Source organism: Hyperolius riggenbachi, chromosome 6 (genome assembly GCF_040937935.1).
Source record: "Hyperolius riggenbachi isolate aHypRig1 chromosome 6, aHypRig1.pri, whole genome shotgun sequence".
NCBI classification, from domain to species: Eukaryota; Metazoa; Chordata; class Amphibia; order Anura; family Hyperoliidae; genus Hyperolius; species Hyperolius riggenbachi.
Window position 1 is genome coordinate 295139416 of NC_090651.1, and position 20601 is coordinate 295160016.

Here is a 20601-nt window from a genome sequence, read left to right on the forward strand (position 1 = left end):
AGGAGCAGGCCAATGCAGCAGCAGCAGGTGTAACATCTGCCAGGAGCATGCCGGACGTGGCACTTGGCAGTGGCACTTTGCACTTTGCACATGGCACTTGGCACTTTGCATGAGGCACTTTGCACATGGCACTTTGCACGTGGCACTTTGCACTTGGCACTTGGCACGTGGCACTTGGCATGTGGCACTTTGCAAGTGTCATGTGCAAAGTGCCACGTGCCACATGCAAAGTGCCACGTGCAAAGTGCCATGTGCAAAGTGCCACGTGCAAAGTGCCATGTGCAAAGTGACAAATGCAAAGTGCCAAGTGCCGAGTGACAGTCAGACAGCAGAGGAGAAGACACTACTGCACACTAACTGTCACACTGGCACTGCTCACAGCACAGCAGTTCTGTAGTAAGCTAACACAGTAGTACTAATACTCTAACAACTACTAGCACTGACTGCAGTACTACAGTACTAACTACACAATAACACAGTAATCCTATTCCCTAAACTAACCTATACTGTAGCTAAGGCTAGCTGGCCAGCAGGCAGCAGCTGGCCTGGTCTGTGCACAGCACACACACAGACACATAGCAGCTGCAGCAGCCCTGCAGCATACACTCTGACTGTCACTCGCTGAATGAAATCAAGCTAGCTGGCTGCTACCTAATTAACAATATAACAATAGTGTAGTGATAGTGAAGAGGTTAATCACTGAACAGCTTTAGGATTATCACTATATACAGCACTTGCTAGGCCATCAGCACTGGAGCATGTCTCTCAGTGAGCATTCACAAGCAAGGACGAGATTTCTCATCATGGAAGCCCTTCTTATTATACAGGGGGGCCTGGCCAGGGTTCCTTTCTGTGATTGGGTGCCAGGGTTTAGGCTGGGAGCCCTCTGATTGGCTCAATGAGCTCAGGTGGGGCTGGCCAGGGTTCCCTTCTGTTATTGGTTGCTAGGGCTTCTGCTGGGAGCCCTCTGATTAGCTCAATGATGTCATCTCCTTATCTGCGGATTTCCGGGTATGCGACCAAATATCCGCAGATAGCTATCCGGATTTGCTCAGAAATCCAGAATCCGAATCGGATAGCTGAAAAAAGGTCAGATATCCGGGTTACCCGGATATCTGGAACCCGGATGAGCACCACTGTTGACAACACAATACAGGTAATAAGCAATAAGATACAACAGCAGAGTACAGGTTATAAGCAATAAGATACACAAAACAATACAGGTAGTAATACGATGCCAGATCATACACTGGAGTGGTAGTCCCAATAATACAAGTTCACATTATTCTGGGTATAGTGCACAATCAAGTATGATACACAAGGAGAAAGGGCCCTGCCAAGGGCTTACAATCTAGAAGAAGGGGATGGTGACACGAAAGGAGGGGGGCTGCATTGAGAGGTTCTCGGCAGAGAGCGTTAGAGCAATGTTAAAGTTGGGTAGGCTTCTTTGAAGAGGTGAGTTTTGAGGGCATGTTTGAAGGTGTTGAAGGAGGGGGCAAGTCTGATGAGCAGTGGGAGAGAGTTCCAAAGGATGGGGGCAGCTCTAGTGAAGTCCTGTAATCATGCATGATGAGAGTGCGAGATGTTTGGGAGGGTTAGGAGGAGGTTGTTAGAGGAGCAAAGTGGGCGACCAGCTGTGTATCTGCTGATCAGGTCAGAGATGTAGGTCAGGCAGGACTTGTGTATAGATTTGTGGGCCAAACATATGATCTTGAAGCTTATTCTAAAGCAGATTGGAAGCCAGTGAAGGGATTTGTATAGGGTCTGCATGTAGGTGATAGTTGAAGTAGATGGCTGGATAGTGTACTGGTTAAAGGCTCTGCCTCTGACACGGGAGACCTGGGTTCGAATCTCGGCTCTGCCTGTTCAGTAAGCCAGCATCTATTCAGTAGGAGACCTTGGGCAAGTCTCCCTAACACTGCTACTGCCTATAGAGCGCGTCCTAGTGGCTGCAGCTCTGGCACTTTGAGTCCTCCAGGAGAAAAGCGCAATATAAAAAATGTTCTGTGTCTGTGTGTCTGTTGAAGACCAGAGAGGAAATAAGTTTGCCGATGGAGGCAGTGTAAATTGAGAACAGCAGGGGACCAAGAACAGAGCCTTGGTAGACCCTGACTGAGAGGGGGGTGGAGGTTGAGGAGGAACCATTGAAGGAGGTCTTAAAGGAACGATTTGAGAGGTATGAAGAGAACCAAGCTAGGGCAAGGTCTGGGATACCCGCAGATTGCAGGGATTAGAGATGCAGGGAATGATCGACTGTGTCAAATGCTGATGAGAGGTCAAGGAGAATGTAGTATTTTCCTTCTGCCTTGGTGAGCAGGAGGTCATTGACGACCTTGGTGAGGGCAATCTCAGTGGAGTAGGCTGGCTGAAATCCTGATTGTAGGGAGTCAAACAGGTAGATGGAGCAAAGGTAATGGGTCGTGTGTTGGTGGATGCTCCAAGAGTGTAGATGCAAAAGGGAGGAGGAAGATAGGGCGGTAGCTGGATGGGAGTGAGAGGTTGAGTGAGTTTCTTTTTTTTTTTTAGCAGGGGAAGTACAGTGGCCTTTTTGAGGCCAGAGGGGAAGGTGCCAGTGAAGAGAGAGAGGGAAAATAGAGAGGTGAGGACTGGGGCTAGAATGGGGTAGTGTAGACGGAGAAAGTTGGATGGAACAGGGTCTAGGGGGCTGGAGGTAGCAGGAGAAGTAGCTAGGAGGTGACTGACTTCATCCTCTGTGACAAGAGTAAAGGCAGAGAGTGGTGGGTGGAGTGGGGTAAAGGTATGCAGGGGGGGGGGGAGAGAAGTGGTTGAGTGGAGGGAGGAGTTTTCACATCAAATGGTGGCTATTTTGTCAGTAAAGTGGGTGGACAGATCAGTGGCTGAGAAGGTGGAGGTGGGGGTGGAGTGGTAGGGTTAAGAAGGGAGTTGAAGGTGGTGAAGAGGTGCCATGGGTTAAAGGCTTGGGATCCAATCAGGACAGCAAAGTATTTTTGTTTGGTGTCCGATAAAGCAGAATAGAACAGCTGCAGGTTGGCCTTGTACTCCAAGAAGTCAGAGTTGAGGTGGGATTTCCTCCATTTGCGTTCAGAGGTTTGTGTCTTTTTTTGGAGGTTGCGAGTGTGGGTGTTGTGCCAGGGTTTAGGGTTCTTGGGATGGCTGGGGCAGAAGACAGGGGGTGCAGCAATGTCTAGGGATCATGAAAGGGCCTAGATGTATTGGGCAACAGTGGGGTTTTAGCAGGTAAGGTTGGGAAGGATGGATGAGAGGGAGTGATGTAGGATGAAGCAGGTGGTGTAGGATGAAGCAGATGGTTTTGGTGCACGGAGCTCAGTGCTGGGCATCGAAACCAGGTGCCCCATGGCAGCAATCTTATGCTGCACAGGGCACGTAAAAGTAATTCAGGGCTCCCACGATTTCTGGACCCTGAATTACACCACGCTCTGAGATGCAATGATGCGGAGGGGGAATAGTATTTAACGGAAAGAGGAAAAGGTGGTGGATTTCTGTGAGTTTATTAAGGACTGATCTGACATTTCAGAGTCTGCAGGAGAGAGATGGTGTGTGCTTGTGAAAGCTTGGGATGGGAATGAGGGAAGGGAGGAGGTGATTGTGGGTGCAGGATGGGACTGAGTGGGAGGTGGATAAGGGTTTAGAGTGGGAGGTGTAAGGAGTTAGTGATGGAGTGGGGTGGGTTGTGTGGGGGTGGATGGGAGAGTGGGAGGCTTGGATACACTGGGGTGGGGGTGGCAGGTGGGAGGGTGGGGGTTGCAGATGGGGGAATAGAGTGGAATGTGGGCAGGCAGTGGTGGCAGACTGGGAGGCTCGAATCAGATGAGGTAAGGTATGGGTGACAGAGGTGGTGAAAGAGCAGGTGGAGGTAGAGCATGTTGTAGTAATATGAGGGTAGTAGAGGATGGGGAGGGAGGTCAGTGCAGAAAGGTGGGGGAGTCATGGAGTGGGAGAACAAGGAATAATAATTGGCTGTGTACAGGGGCGTAACTAAGCCCCACCAGGCCCCCCTGCAAAATTTCAGAGCGGGCCCCCCCTGGGGCCCGCTCGTGGCCGGTTTTTGGGGGCTGGAGGGGTGGCAGCATGAGGGGAAAGCCTTGCCCACAGTCGGCGGGGAGAGGGGTAGTTCCCCCCTCTCCCTCACCTCGGGGCTCTCCCCTCTGCGCTCCCCTCCAGCTAGTTAACGTGTGTGGGCAGCGGGCAGCAGTGGCGTCAGGATACATACCCTCTTCCTTGCGTTCCATCGCCGACTTCTCGCTCTAGCGGCTGACGTCACTTCCGGAAGCGGAAGTGACGTCAGCCGCTAGAGCGAGAAGGCGGCGATGGAACGCAAGGAAGAAGGTATGTATCCTGACGCCGCTGCTGCCCGCTGCCCACACACGTTAACTAGCTGGAGGGGAGCGCAGAGGGGAGAGCCCCGAGGTGAGGGAGAGGGGGGAACTACCCCTCTCCCCGCCGACTGTGGGCAAGGCTTTCCCCTCATGCTGCCACCCCTCCAGCCCCCAAAAAACGGCCCTGAGCGGGCCCCAGTGGGGGGGCCGGGCCCCCCCGCGGGCGCAGGTGCTGCAGGGCCTATTGTTACGCCCCTGGCTGTGTAGGCTGAAATGGTTTTTAGCAGGGTTTGTAAAGTTATAAATGGTGTAAATTACCTTAGATTACTGCATAATGCTACTGAATTGCTGGTGAATTCTGGTTAATTTTTTCGCCCTTTGAAAGTGATTGAAAGAGCCCCGAGACACAATACCATCCATGAGTTTAATTGAAAAACAAAATATTTAATCTTTATGACACTTAAATACAATTTGCATAATAATTTGGCACACAGTGTATATACACACAGGACTAGAGCAATGTGTAATCAGGATGGCCTAGTCAGCTGGCAGACATTTTGCAAATTAAGTAATGAGGGGAGAATCCTGCAAGTCTCCTGCAAGTTTAAACAAGGTTGTAAGTAATACAGGCTTTGTTTGAAATTACAGCCACCAGGAAATAAAGTGTGAACAAACAAAAGTCAGACTTTCACAAGCAATTAGAATAGGAATCTATTCCTATTGTTTTGCAAACAAAAATAAATGTCATTAATTATAACATCAGGAGGGTCTCACAGGGATGCTAGCTAATTAATGACAAATAGATAAAACAACTTATTTGCTTAAACATCATATACAGGGCTGTGGAGTCAGAGTTGGAATCGGAGTGGAAGAGTCAAAGTAATTTTGGGTACCAGGAGTTGGAGTTGGGGTCGGAGTCGGTGGTTTCATAAACTGAAGAGTCAGAGTCGGAGTTGGAGTCAGATGATTTTTGTACCGACTTCACAGCCCTGATCACATCACGTGTGTTTTTGCAGTTATAGTGAACCTGTGCTGGTTCATACACTCACATAGATTTTGTCCTGTTTCTCCTCCATAAAGTTCAAGTGAAATTTTTCTTATGTTAATTTCCTGTAACAAATCCAGGGCATAGTTACAAGTCATGGAGTCACCCAACAAAACATTGATGGCCTACCCACAATGTTCACAACCCCTTCCTCCTCCCACAACAGTGTCCGGAAGACTTCCAAAGACTTCCAAAGCCCACCTGCAGCGGAAGAGAGCAGTCTCTGACCCATGGGTCAGAGACTGCTAATGGGGGAGCCAGCGCAGGAACGATGGCATGAGATGAGGAATGGGAAGGCTTTATAGGACCCAGAGCCTTCCTCCTCCTTAGGTAAGTATCTGTTTTTTTTATTTTTGGCTTCAGACTCCCTTTAAACCTATCTTTAGTGGTTATATCATTAGTGTGGCCATGCTGGCTGCCTAAATCTGCAGCATGCCATCCAGATTCTGGTTGGCAACTCATTTGTTAAACAGACAGCATTTCTCTGCCCCACTTGCATACCTCCCAACATTTTGAGATGAGAAAGAGGGACACTTAAGCCACACCCCTGCCACACCCCTTATCACGCCCCACCACACCCCTAGTCACGCATACCATAAAGATTTCCTAAGAAAAATATGTGGTTTTATAATTCAAACCACACTGGTCCTTTCTATCCTGGTTCATTTTCCTTCATATTAACATTTTAAAATTAGTAATATATCAATTTAAAGTATCTCCACAGTATATGTAGCCAGGTGTATAGGTCTCCCCAGTATATGTAGCCAGGTGTATAGGTGTCCCCAGTAGATGTAGCCAGGTGTATAGGTGTCCCCAGTATATGCAGCTAGGTGTATAGGTCTCCCCAGTATATGCAGCCAGGTGTATAGGTCTCCCCAGTATATGCAGCCAGGTGTATAGGTCTCCACAGTATAAGCAGCCAGGTGTATAGGTGCCCCCAGTATATGCAGCCAGGTGTATAGCTGCCCCCAGTATATGCAGCCAGGTGTATAGCTGCCCCCAGTATATGCAGCCAGGTGTATAGGTGCCCCCAGTATATGCAGCCAGGTGTATAGGTCTCCCCAGTATATGTAGCCAGGTGTATAGGTGCCCCCAGTATATGTAGCCAGGTGTATAGGTGTCCCCAGTATATGCAGCTAGGTGTATAGGTCTCCCCAGTATATGCAGCCAGGTGTATAGGTCTCCCCAGTATATGTAGCCAGGTGTATAGGTGTCCCCAGTATATGTAGCCAGGTGTATAGGTTTCCCCAGTATAGCCAGGTGTATAGGTCTCCCCAGTATAGCCAGGTGTATAGGTCTCCCCAGTATATGTAGCCAGGTGTATAGGTCTCCCCAGTATATGTAGCCAGGTGTATAGGTGTCCCCAGTATATGTAGCCAGGTGTATAGGCGTCCCCAGTATATGCACCCAGGTGTATAGGTCTCCCCGGTATATGCAGCCAGGTGTATAGGTCTCCACAGTATAAGCAGCCAGGTGTATACGTGCCCCCAGTATATGCAGCCAGGTGTATAGCTGCCCCCAGTATATGCAGCCAGGTGTATAGCTGCCCCCAGTATATGCAGCCAGGTGTATAGGTCTCCCCAGTATATGCAGCCAGGTGTATAGGTCTCCCCAGTATATGCAGCCAGGTGTATAGGTCTCCACAGTATAAGCAGCCAGGTGTATAGGTGCCCCCAGTATATGCAGCCAGGTGTATAGCTGCCCCCAGTATATGCAGCCAGGTGTATAGCTGCCCCCAGTATATGCAGCCAGGTGTATAGGTGCCCCCAGTATATGTAGCCAGGTGTATAGGTGCCCCCAGTATATGTAGCCAGGTGTATAGGTCTCCCCAGTATATGTATCCAGGTGTATAGGTGCCCCCAGTATATGTAGCCAGGTGTATAGGTGCCCCCAGTATAGCCAGGTGTATAGGTGCCCCCAGGAAGGGAGGCGGCCAGTGAAAGGGAACTGGTGGCAAAGTGGCGGAGAAAGGGGAAAGTCTCCCCCCCCCTTACTTCACCTTGGTGCTCCCTTTCCTGGCTCTCCCTTCCGGATCAATGTGTCTCTCTCTCCGATGGCGCAGCGGCAGAGTGATAGCGGGCGGGGAGGACTTACCGATGTCCTTCCAGCCGGCAGAGGGAGCTGTGATCTGTGCGCCGCTAGTCTGGTCTTGAGTAGACCAGACTTGCGGCGCACAGATCACAGCTCTCTCCGGCGGCTGCGTAACAGTGGTAAGTCCTCCCCGCCCGCTGTCAGCCGCTGCGCCATCGGAGAGAGACACATTGATCCGGATTCCGGGAAGGGAGAGCCAGGAAATGGGAGCACCAAGGTGAGGGAAGGGGAGGGAGACTTCCCCCCATCTCCGCCGCTTTGCCACCAGCTCCCTTTCACTGGCTGCCTCCCTTCCTGCGCAAACAGTCCGCCCCTGCGTCTGACCCCCCAGCCAGCCGGGACACTGGGGGGTCATAGCGGGATAGCGGGAGAGCCCTCCCAAATCGTGCCAGTCCCAACGAAAACGGGACGGTTGGGGACTATGCACTTGCATTTTGGGAAACGCTGCAGATTCATGCATAGTGGAAATAGGCCCTAATACAAACCTTATTGGATTGAGAGTCCCTATGAGTACATCAGATAAGTTCTGTACCCTGTTTAATAGCACTTTTAAGGGAAGCTGTACATGTGCAGACTGAAATTATTTGATATCAGGGTTGGGGGGATAGGGGTATAATCCCTGGATTAAAACTGCATTATTAGCAGGAGACAATTTAGGGCTCATTTCACATCAAGAAATTAATTTGTAAAAGTATACTGTAACATTTCTTTCAGTTATGTTGTATGGCTCTTGGTTTGACCATCTCAAAGGCTGGATGCAAATGAAGGACGAGAGCAGATTTTTCTTAAACACATATGAAGAGCTTCTAAAGGTATGAAAAGGCATGTGAATGGATGTCTATTTATAACCTCTTCTAACCAGTCTATTCTAGCAGCATCTCTGTATGTCTCATTGAACAACTGCACATCATACACAATCAATGGCCACTTTATTAGGTACACCGTGCTAGTACATAGTTAGCCCCCCTATTGCCTTCAGAACTGCCTGAAATCTTCATGGCATAGATTCTGGAAACATTTCTCAGAGATTGTGGTCTGCATAGACATGAAAGCATCACGCAGTTGCTGCAGATTTGTCAACTGCACATCCATGATGTAAGTCTCCGGTTCCACCACATCCCAAAGGTGCTCTATTGTATTGGGATCTGACTGTGAGGACCATGTGTCACTGCCGTTTCTTGGGCAGGGTGGCCAGGGTGACCGTCCTGGATGCAGACTGGCAAGTAGAAGAAGTGGGTGCATGTAGAAGAACATAACTGCTAAGGATCTGGTGACGCGCGGTGAATCCAAATGGAAGAGGAATATTACCAGCGAGATCACCTTCCTTGAGTCCTCCTGGGCTGCCTGCGTCAGTTGTCAAGTCATCATCATGTCACCACTGCGTGATGACACCTGATGTCCTGTAACAGTAATGCAGGCCGTCAGTACGCAACGCGCATGGAGTAGTCGGCTTTCCGCGCTCTCTTCACCTGTGACCTGTGGTTGTGTGACTCTCCCTAAAAAGTAAGGGTTCACGAGTCCATGGGGTGGGGGAAAGGGGGCGCAAATTTACAGCCTCGCCCTGGGTGCAATTTAGTCCAGAAACTGTCCTAATTGGAGTAAATTGAACTCATTGTCACGTTCAAGAAAGCAGATTGAGATAATGTGAGCTTTGTGACATGGTGCAATAACCTGCTGGAAGTAGTCATGTAGTTATGGTAAGTGCCAATTCTCTGGTAGGCTTTGGCATTTAAACAATAATCAATTGGTACTAAGAGGTTCAAAGTGGGCCAAGAAAGTGTCTCCCACACCATTACCCCACCAGCATGAACTGTTGACGCAAGGCAGGAGTGATCCATACTCTCATGTTGTTTACGCCAAAAATTCTGATCCTACCAACTGAATATCACAGCTGAAATTAAGACTCATTAGACCAGCCAAGAATTTTCATGCACTGTTGATGTGCCCAATTCATGGGTATGGATTGCTTAAAGCCCCACTACAGACACAAATTTTTTATTGATCTATGTAGGCAGTCAATTGCATAGCATGTTTTGTTTGTGTAAAAGCACACTTAATGCAATTTGCCGTCTGATCGGGAATCAGTTCATTATTTCCAACGGGTCCGATCTGTTTCTGATCGAGACTTTGCAAACTTATTATAAGAAAATCAATTCCTTTATCAATTGGGGACAGTTTGGACATATACACGTGGTACAACTTACCGTCCGATCACCCGTTGATCGGACGGGAAATTGCAACGTGTGTTTCCAGCATAACTGATGTAAACACAAGTCGGTAACCTAAACATTGCCCACTTCCTGCACAACAGACCGTCACACCTAGAAGCTGTAACCTTCTTCAAGAGAGTAAGGCTGTGTCTGACCCCTTGGAGTCTTTGTAGTAGAATTAAGCTATCCAGTCAGCAGCAGCTCAAACCAGAGACCCTGAAACTAACTTCTTTAATACCACCGCTTCTGGTCGTGTGACAGATTTGATCACTATGATTACTAACTATTAGATGGCATTTTTTATTTCTGTACATAAAGGGGAACATCAATTCCCATCTAAATATAAATTAAACACATTGGGCCTGATTCACAAAGCGGTGCAAAGTGTTTGCACGCCTGTGAAAATCCCTTTATCACGCCTAAACTCAGTTTAGGTGTGATAAAATGAAACTCGCGCGACATTCCCGCGCAATCGCGCGGCGCACGGTGCAGTGCGCGCGATGCGCCCATTAAAGCCTGTGGGCGCTGTGTGCAGAATTGCGCTATTGCACGCGCAAAGCTTTGCGCGCGGGATAACCAGCACAAAGCAGTGCTAACTCAGCGGTGCAAAGGTTATCACGCCTAAAGTCTTTTAGGCGTGATAACAGAGTTATCACCGCTTTGTGAATCAGGCCCATTATCTTGCATGTCCAGTATCCCTTCATGTAGTATCCCCCAATGCCATGAACTGTGTAGACTTTGCAAAAATACCTGCATAGGAACACCAATTGATGATTCTCTTAAAAAAAAATAAAAAAAATCCATTATAGAACATAGAAATATCCTATGGCTAAGATAGTTATTCAAAACTAAGGTGTTTTTGGAAAAATTAAGTTTATAAACTTAGTGAGAGTGCACACCAACCACTAAGCAGAAAATACAGTACAGTAGAGTGCAGCAATATGAGCACAAACACAATGAAAGTGACAAAAAAAAAACAAAATGTATTGCTCAAAATATACAGTATAAAATCAATTTAAGGGGTAAAAATATATTAACAGAAAAAGCAAAAACAATATACTGCCATACATTCACCAGTGAGCATATACCGGTAGATACAGAGTGTGACCTATTCATAGGAGCCATAAACAGTGCAAGAAGAAAAACAGGGTGAAAATGTGACGTCCAACTGACTAAACTGACGTCCAACTGACTGGCAAAACAAAAACTTTTAAAAAAGCAGCAAAGTAGTTTATAGAAAAAAAGCAATACATCACAAAGATTTTCATGCCATACTGATAAAATATTACCATATATTTCATCTTGTAGCTTGTAGCTATGGATTTTGCATGCTTCCCCATTATTTGCCCTGCCCTTGCAGGTTTAGAATATAAAGGAATAGGGAAGAAACAGAAGGTGGGGTAGTATACAATATGCATACCTGGAGGCAGTGTGTTTTTTTGACAAAAAGGTTTTTTTATTAAAGATAAAAATGTCATACGGAAATAGTGCAAAGTACAGAAATGAGCTCACTTAAATAATATAGTATAAAGAATGTGTATTATTGAATCCATAGGTACCATAAGTGCTATACAACATCACAATAAGAATTGATAATTAATAAAGTTGGAAGTCAGAGTCATAAAACTAGACAAGTACAAAAGATCAATTTTAGTAGGAAAGGACATGTAATAAAAGTATCACCATAAATATCAAGGATTGGCGTTGTTGAGCCAGCGATCCCATATCTTGTTAAATTTGGTGGGAAAGCCCCTGTGTTTATAATCAAGTTTCTAAAAAGGAAGTAAGTTTTGGATCCTGAATTTCCATTCTCTCACTGTGGGATATATTGAGAACATCCATCGAAAGGCATTACACTGTTTAACTGCAAAGGTGTTAAGTATGCAAGTGTTGATATCAAAGACACAGGTGAACCCATGGTATCATGGAGAAATTAAATTGCTTGCTTCCAGAAGTCAGCTACGGGGGGACATTGCCATAGTAGGTGAAGGAAGGAAGGATTTAGAGCAGCACATTTGGGGAACTGGTTAGAGGCATTGGGAGGGAATTTAGAGTTGAGTTTAGAGAGAATTTAGAGTTGTGTCAGGCGATCTTTGATATAGAGGGAGACCTGTTGGGTAGTAAGCAAACAATCTTCCCATTCCTTTTCTATAGCTGAACTACCAGTTGTACCCATTTATTCATAGATTGTTTAACCACAGGTTCTGCAACATGTTTTATGAGCAGGAAGTATAAGGAACCAATAGAGTGTTTAATCGGACCATTTTTAATAGATTCCATAATCAGTAAAGTGCCTGTTAAGGTAAGGCCTGATGGAAATTGCGCTTTCATAGTGTGCTGCAATTGATAATACATGAATTGAAATTACAATTGAAAATAACTTGTGATTGTGCCATAGCGGAGTTTGGTGTTCCCAAAAGGAAGAGGGTAAGAGTCTATTAATCTTACGCCAAACCCCAGTGGCCTGGGTCAGAATAGTGTTACTGGGGGCATGCTGCATAAGGGTACCTTTCAGGAGAGATAGGCAGTGTGGTTTTAGTTCTGTGTAAAGTTAAAAAATACACTAGAGCTATACTGGCCAGTTTAAAGTGACTCACGTGCCCCCAAGTTCACTAGCGTATAAAAATTCACAAGCGTATAAAAAAAAACACCAATGCTGCATTAATGCGGGCACACAATCCTCCTTTGTGCAGGACATCTCCCATTCATCAGCCAACACACTACACAGCTTCCACATGAAGCGTTGTCGGTGGCCGGAATAGACGATAATAGAGTAATGCACTTCTCCTGTGCTCTAGGCTTTGTTAGGATCAGTATAGTCATCATATGCCATCTACCGTATTTCCCCTAAAATAAGCCCTAGCTAAATGAGATGCTGTTAGCGTATGGGGAGGTGTGTAATCTCTTACTGCACTTCCCTTGTGGCTGTGTCCCCCTCCGTTCCCTGTAACTGCTCTGGCATATTATTCAAGATGTTCAGTGCCCTTTGACCCTCTCACGTTGTATGCTGGGTCGGCTCTGTGACCGTGCTTCCCTCTCATCATAATCAATGTGTGCCGGGGATGCACATTGATTATGACAAGAGGGGAGTGCAGTCTCAGTCTCATTTGTGAAATTTGGCCCTATGGACGTCATTGCAAATTCACAAAATGGCAAAACTTTCGCAAAAACAAATTTGCCAAGCAGGTTTAGGAAAATTCACTTATCCTTGTATGGTGTGGATGTACAGTCTTAAAAGACATCAAATTGGAAAATAAAGTTATGAACTTATTACCATTCAGAGGCTCCCCACTGCATGTAAATTTGACATTATCAACACAATTGGCCCCAACAAGAACACTATCAAAATCAGTTGCATAGCACTGTCTTCTTTATCTGGAGCATCGTTATTGGACTTTGATGTTTGAGCAAAATATCCACAATAATGTATGTGGTGGTCATCCTTAATCCTGGCTACATTGATGACATCTTTATGTATATGTCTATACAGCCCCCAGAGATCTTATTTTTTTTGAGGGTTTTTGTTTGTACAGAAAACAAATACATTATGCCCATTTCTGTTAAAGCTTAACATTTTTTTGTCAAACTTTGCTACAAAATAGGCTTTTAATTACCCTCTAATAATCTCATGGACAACATTCTGTACACCAACCAATAGGCTGTATCATCTTTTTTCAGGATCATCGTGGAAGTGTAGCCAGACTCTGCAAGTTCCTAGGAAAGGATTTGAGCGATGCTCAGATTGACTCAGTGGTAAAACATTCATCGTTCAATACCATGAAGGACAATAAGATGTCTAACTTTACTGAAATGTCATCTGAAATACTGGATCAAACCAAAGGTTCATTTCTACGTAAAGGTAGGGGACCAGCAGTTAACTAACATGTAAAGTTACTTTAAAGTTACTCGCAGCTACTGTAAATGTGCATGGCAAAGGAAAGGGGCAGAGGTGTATTATGTGAATCAGCAGACAGATAATCATCATGATACACCATCATCATCATCATTATTATTATTAACTGCTAAACATTTTTTTCTTTTTAAGTAAAAAAAAAAAAAAAGCAAAAAAGCTAAAGCTGAGCAATGGATAAAAGGAAAAAAAGAAAATTTTCGTCATCATCAAAATCTAAAGCTAAAGGATGGATAAAAAAGTCCAGTATACATTTTAGACTTAATCATTATGTTAAAAGAAAAAAATATTATTTGAAATTAATAGGCATCCCTTGAGGGCCCTTTCATACTGAATCTGTTGTGCTGCTATGGACAATATCATCAATAATATTACTATGGGGCTTTCACATTGTGTACAGTGCGGTGAGTTCCATTGTAACCCAACTGACTGAGTGTGAAAGTGCCCTAAACGTTACAAAAGAGCCAGAGCAATAACAGCAATGAATGCTTGTGTCTCTGTCCCATTATACATTTAAGCATTTCCAAAACCATTTAAAAATATTTATGATAACCCTTTGAGCAGTATGTTCCCTTAGATCAGGAATGTCCAACTCCAGTCATCAAGGGCCGAGGTCCATTCACACATTTTGGATGCAGCTCAAATTAATTGATGAGAATTAATCAGTTAAGGTTTGGTTCCTCAAGTAGAACACATTTCCTCAATTTCTCTGTCCACCATTAACACTGACATAAATATGGCCCTCGAGTACTGGAGATGGATAATCCCTGCCTTAGATGGAAGCAGAAGTTTTTATGTTTGATACAGCCAGGCCATTGGTCTAATTACAACCCCGTTTAAGGCATATATGTTTCCTAATGTTAGGTAGGCAATTATTTGTTTTTGTCTTTGCAAAGTATTTTGACTACCTGATATCAATTGTCAACTGAGGTGTGTAACTATAGGAGGATGAATGACTTCCCCACCCCAAGAACATTTTTTTTTGTGGCCAAGCTTTCTATCAAAGGGGGAGTTGTGGTGGCTGTCATGGGTGCAGCAATCACCCCTGTAACCCCTGCCATCGCAGGGGGGCTTGGAGGCTTTGAGGGGCCCTCCTTCTCCCTCTCCCCAAATGCAGGTGCCGCCGATTAGCAAAAATAACTCCCCTTTCGCTCTCAAAAACTGTCCCCGCCACTTCCTCCCACCATGCAGAATTGTCAGTTGTGTGAGTGTGTGTAATTTTTTCCTGCTTCCAGACACTGCTTCACGGCAGAACACGCTCTGCTGCCATTTGCAGCTTCTGATCCTGTGACCCGCATGGGGTTCAGGGACAACGGGGCCCCATGTTTTCATTTTTCCAGGGGGACCCTATTATGTCTAGTTATGCCCCTTGGTGGCTATTCTATTATCCATAGTAGCCCCAAGTGTCATATATTCCCTAATGGATGGGCCCTGTGGCCATGGGGGTCACCTCAGGTGGAGGGGGTGCAAATATGGTAGCCCTTCAATATATGGCTGGTGGCCCAATGATTTGTAGTTACACCCTTTCTTTCATTGCCACAGAATTCCCACTGTGTCTTTAGCTTTCATCAGTTTCTAAAGGGGACAGAAAAATCCTCTTAAACAGTAAGTTCTGCAAGAGGTTTTGCTAATAAAAAACTCATTTTATGTGAACATGAGCTAAATTTGAGACAGTACTCCATACAGCCTTATTGCATGATAGAGTTCCTTCTGTAAAGCTAGTTTACAGAGAACTGTCTCAGGTCCTGCTAGGTATTATGTTGTGAAAATATTGGCATACAATAGGTAGGCAGTTTAATATCATACTAGCAGTCAGTGCCTTAACACAAACAATAAATAGAATATTATATATAATTAGGGGGCGCTGCCAACAATTACAATTTATATTTAAGGTATGAATATATCAATATATAGTAAACCTCTGAGTAACAAAAGATGTCTTCCTGCTGCCACCTCAGAAAGTAGGAGTACCCCAATTTCCAACAATAGAATACAAACTGTTATAATAAAATCAGAGTGACGCTGGACATAAACAATTAAACAATCCTATTTTATTAGTAAAATTTCCTTAGTAAAATTTTCTTAGTAAACTTTTCACCACATGTGAAAAAAAGCTTTTTTTTTTTACATGTGGTGAAAATTTTACCAAGAAAATGTTACTAATAAAATAAGATTGTATAATTGTTTATGTGCAGCGCCCCTCTGATTTTATTATAACAAACAATAAGTTGTTGGCATAATTACATCAGAAAATGTATGTATCTGAAGTCCAGTCATAAACCAAATGTTAAAGACAGGAATTAGAGCATCTAGTTTTGTCTCATTGGGGTGTAGTCACTAAATGTCATTTAAACTGACATGTGCAGGTAGCGCACAGCAACTTTACCACTACTCCAGACAGGTAGTGTGCATTGCACTAGGAGCAAGACTCACATTACCTAGGTAACGCACATATAACGCACAACTACAGGGTGCAGTCAACCAGGTATACATTTAAAGAGACACTGAAGCGAAAAAAAAATATGATATAATGAATTGGTTGTGTACTATGAATAATTACTAGAAGATTAGCAGCAAAGAAAATATTCTCATATTTTTATTTTCAGGTATATAGTGTGTTTTCTAACATTGCATCATTCTCTAATATGTGCAGATTACACAACACTCTGCATTCAAAATGATTCTTTCAGAGCAGTCTGTGAACTAATGACCTCTGCTCTGGCAGATAAAAAGAAAACTGTTCACTTACAGTTGAGATAATAAAAGTCAGAAGACAGCCCTCTCCACGACTTTGAAAGTCGTAGAGATAATGGCTTTTTTGCATAGAGATAACAACTGGAGTTTCTTAACTCTTCCTGTACTGGAAACAATTACACTGATGTATCTGATCTTAATGTTTTATTTCTTAGCTGTGCTACACATACAAATCATAATATCATTATTTTTTTTTCGCTTCAGTGTCTCTTTAAAAAAGTGCAGACATATAGACTTTTCTAAGTGGATCCAGGTGGGAATCTCTTCTCTGAACAACATTTATGAAATGGGCAAACTATGGCAATTTCATGAACTCAATCAAGTGTTCAAATTGGAGGGGTCACAGTTTTTCACTTACTTAAGACTACAACATTAGATAAAGGCAAAGAAAATCTGCCTCCCCTTACTTCCTAAGCACATTAACGCCTTCCTGAACAGCTCAATTCTGCTAAAAGGAGGTATCTCAATGTGGTACAGATCCTTCTCAAAAGACACGCAGATATTATTAGCAAAATACGCTAAATGTTGGTCCTATGATTTAAACACCAATATCTAAGTTATTCATGTAATCAAAGCAACACGGGCTGCCTCCAAACTTGCTTACTGCCTAACTCACTGGGAGACTCTTCAAAAAATTTTTTTGAAGTGGTACTTAACTCCCAGGAAATTGGCTGCTATCTATCCTTCACAATCTCCACTTTGTTGGAGGCAATGCAGTCAAGTGGGCACCCTGGTCCATCTTTTATGGGACTGCCCAAAATTGGATGACTATTGGTTCGAAATTCAACGAAAAATAACATCCTTCACTCATCGCCCATTCTCACTATCTCCACCATTAGCAATTCTCAACATAGGTATAGATGAGGTGGAGATCAAATATAGATTAGGGGTTTTCCACATTCTTGCAGCCTCCAGACACCTTATTATGACTAATTGGAAATCCACGGAAATTCCTACGCTAACCCAACTAATTAACTTAACCAGCCGGGCGGTATGGACGAGCTCAGCTCGTCCATCACCGCCGGAGGCTGCCGCTCAGGCCCTGCTGGGCCGATTTTCATCAAATAAAGAGCAGCACACGTGTGCTGCCCGATTGCAGCCGCTCTGCGGCGATCGGCCGTGAGCAGCGGCGAAAGAGGGTCCCCCCAGCCGCCTGAGCCCAGCGTAGCCGGAACAAAAAGTTCCGGCCAGCGCTAAGGGCTGGATCGGAGGCGGCTGACGTCAGGACGTCGGCTGACGTCCATGACGTCACTCCGCTCGTCGCTATGGCGACGATGTAAGCAAAACAAGGAAGGCCGCTCATTGCGGCCTTCCTTGTTTATTCTGGGCGCCGGAGGCGATCGGAAGAACGCCTCCGGAGCTCCCTCTAGTGGGCTTTCATGCAGCCAACTTTCAGTTGGCTGCATGAAATAGTTTTTTTTTTATTTAAAAAAAACCCTCCCGCAGCCGCCCTGGCGATCTTAATAGAACGCCAGGGTGGTTAACACAATATAACCTCTGCTTGGAATCAAGATTAAGAGCCCATAGGGAACAAATAGGTCCTGACTACATCATGTCGATCAACTAAAGGACGATCAGCCCTCCATGTCTCTTGTCTTTTGACTTCGCTCGGACTGGCAGGAGTAATCGGAGTCCATGTACTAACTCTATAGATGTATTTTAATTTTTCTGTACTTAATACAGCCCAGGTACATTAGTAATTCCTTGTATAATGCAAGCATATGGTAGAGGTATGATAGCCCTGCATGTTAATTTTAGAGATAATGTCTCGCTCTATGTTAATCATTCCATTAGTAGTTTTTCTTAGTAGCAATAATAATCTAGCACTTCTCGGTCAACGAAATCCCTCAGCACGACCGACTGAGGATTTCTCCACATCAGAGGTTTTCCTTCAGTTTCGCCACGTGTGTGATGGCAAGGCCAGACGCTTTTTGTATGCATTGGTATTCCTCTGTAAGAAGTGGCCTTTGGGGCCTAAACCATGTTCATTGTACTTTGTTATGCTTTTGTAATTTGATAAACTCAATAAAAAACTATTGAATAAAAAAAAAAAAAAAAAAAGTGCAGACATGCAATAGACATAATTTAGTGTAAGGACAAATAATTCAAATTTACTATCATATGCATTTCAAAATGGGACAGTGATCTGGGGATTCAAAGTTTAGTTGGTTTTGGAAATAGTATTGTTTCCTGCTTATCATACCATGACTTTGCTTTTTTACAGGGGTCTCTGGAGACTGGAAGAACCATTTTACAGTGGCCCAGAGTGAATATTTTGACAGAGTTTATCGAGAGAAAATGAAAGACCTCAACATGCCTTTTTACTGGGAACAAGAGTGAATAGTATAACTATAAATATCACAATAAACATAAATGAGATTTTCAAGTTTTTGCTCCTCTGGGAAATTATGGGAAATGTGAGCTACTGATATTTTTGAAAAAAATGTATTACATAAGTCATAACGTGGGCTTAAACTGTACCTGTAGGGAAAAAAAACGGCCAAAGTTAGATACTTACCTCAGTAGCGGGAAGCCTATGGGGCCTGCCCCATCCTCCTCACTCCCACCAATCCAGCATTGGGACTGCCTAAACATATTCAAGAAGAGATTGTCAAATAGGTTCATACAGCTGGGCTCTCTCCATGTACAAATGCAGCCCACTCTGCGCAGGCGCAAGGATGGTCTGTGGCCATGCAGTAGCATGGAGCTGCTTGTGCACGCCTTTTTCCTCTGTGAGTCAGAGCACCTGTGCTGTATGGCCGCACTTGTACATGGACAAGAGCAATGCCACAAAGAAGAAGAGGGTTCCAGCGACCATCAGTGGGCTGCAGGAGGATCAGACAAGCTTCTGGATCATCCAGAGGCTTCCTTCTTGAGGTAAGTATGTAACTTTTGCTATTTTGTCTCGCAGGTTTACTTTAAAGTCTTACACCCCTATCAACACTTGAAAATGAAAAAGAAGAAGGTTGATAGTAAGTGGCCTGCACACACAGCACAGTGGAAAGGAGGTGGGGCAAAATGGGGAGAGAATAAGGGGTGTGGCTAAAACTGAACAGATATTTTATGCATAAAAAATACTGCAAAATTCTGAAGAGCAAAAATATGATATACTTTAAGAACTGCCATAGTAAAATATGTATTATTGTGTCCCCCAGTAGTATACTACTCATTACTGTGCCCACCTCCTTTACAATGCCTCACTTAGGGCTCCCTTCCTTAAAGTGTCTTTAATGATGGTGCCCCCATTATGGCACCCTTCAAAGTACCCTAGTTATAGCTCCTTCCATCATTGCGCCCTTTGTTATATTGCCCCGGTTTATATTGTCTTTCATTTTAGTGCTCTTCCTTATTGTGACCCCAGGTGTAGTACCTTCTATTATAGCAACCCCATTATAGTGTGCTCCATTATAATGGCCCCAGTTATAGTACTTTCCATAGCTGATGACCCGCCGTTGCCCGGGTATGTATTTGGCTTGTGTTGGCTCTGCCCACTTTTTCTAACCCTAGCACACAATTACTCAATGACCAAGTTTGTGAGCTTTGGCATCAATAATTTGTATATTCCCATAGAAATTAAACAAATCTCATTGGCTGTTTGTGACTCCACTCCTGTCTAGTATTTACACCCCAGTCACCCAATGACCAACTGTAGAAGGTTTGAGGCATCTGCTATTAACAGTGGTAGCCATATTAAAAATGGCAGCAATTTAAATATTCCCCTTGAAAATCAACAGGTGAATTTTGATTGGCTATTACAGGCTCCACCCACTTCCCTGAATAATAATCTCAGTCACCCAGAGACCATCTGGACAAAGTTTGAGAACCCTGCCATTAGCAGTGCAAGAAGGCATGCAGTTTATTTTTTCCCAGTGAAATTTGTTTTTGGCTCTGCCCATTTTTTGTACCTAGGACACACAGTCACTCAATGACCAAGTTTGTGTGCTTTGTGGCTCTTGGCATCAATCATCTGTATTTTCCCAGTAAAAAAAAAAAAAACAAATCTGATTGGCTGTTTGTGGCTCCACCCCATTTTCTGAATTTGTACCCCAGTGACCCAATAACCAACTGTACCAAGTTTGAGGCTTGTGACATTAACAGTGCAAGAATGGCAGCAGATTAAATATTCCCCTTGAAAATCAACAGGCACATTTTGATTGGCTTTTTTAGGCTCCACCCACTTTTCTGAATATTAATCCCAGTCACCCAGTGACCAACTGTGCAAAGTTTAAGAACCCTGCCATTAACAGTGAAGAAGGGCTGCTGTTTACATTT

The 20601-nt window shown here is 44.4% G+C and overlaps 1 protein-coding gene across 1 annotated transcript in view; it reads left to right on the plus strand.

The window, feature by feature from the left end:
- The window catches only part of LOC137521615 (sulfotransferase 2B1-like), a 43627-nt gene extending 24912 nt beyond the window's left edge, over window positions 1-18715 (plus strand). Inside the window, exons 5-7 of the mRNA XM_068241092.1 lie at window positions 8170-8267; window positions 13344-13524; window positions 18554-18715. Of these exons, the coding sequence (XP_068097193.1) occupies window positions 8170-8267; window positions 13344-13524; window positions 18554-18669 (395 nt within the window). The 3' untranslated portion in view covers window positions 18670-18715. The remainder of the gene's footprint in view (window positions 1-8169; window positions 8268-13343; window positions 13525-18553) is intronic.
- The last annotated feature ends 1886 nt before the right edge of the window (window positions 18716-20601 follow it).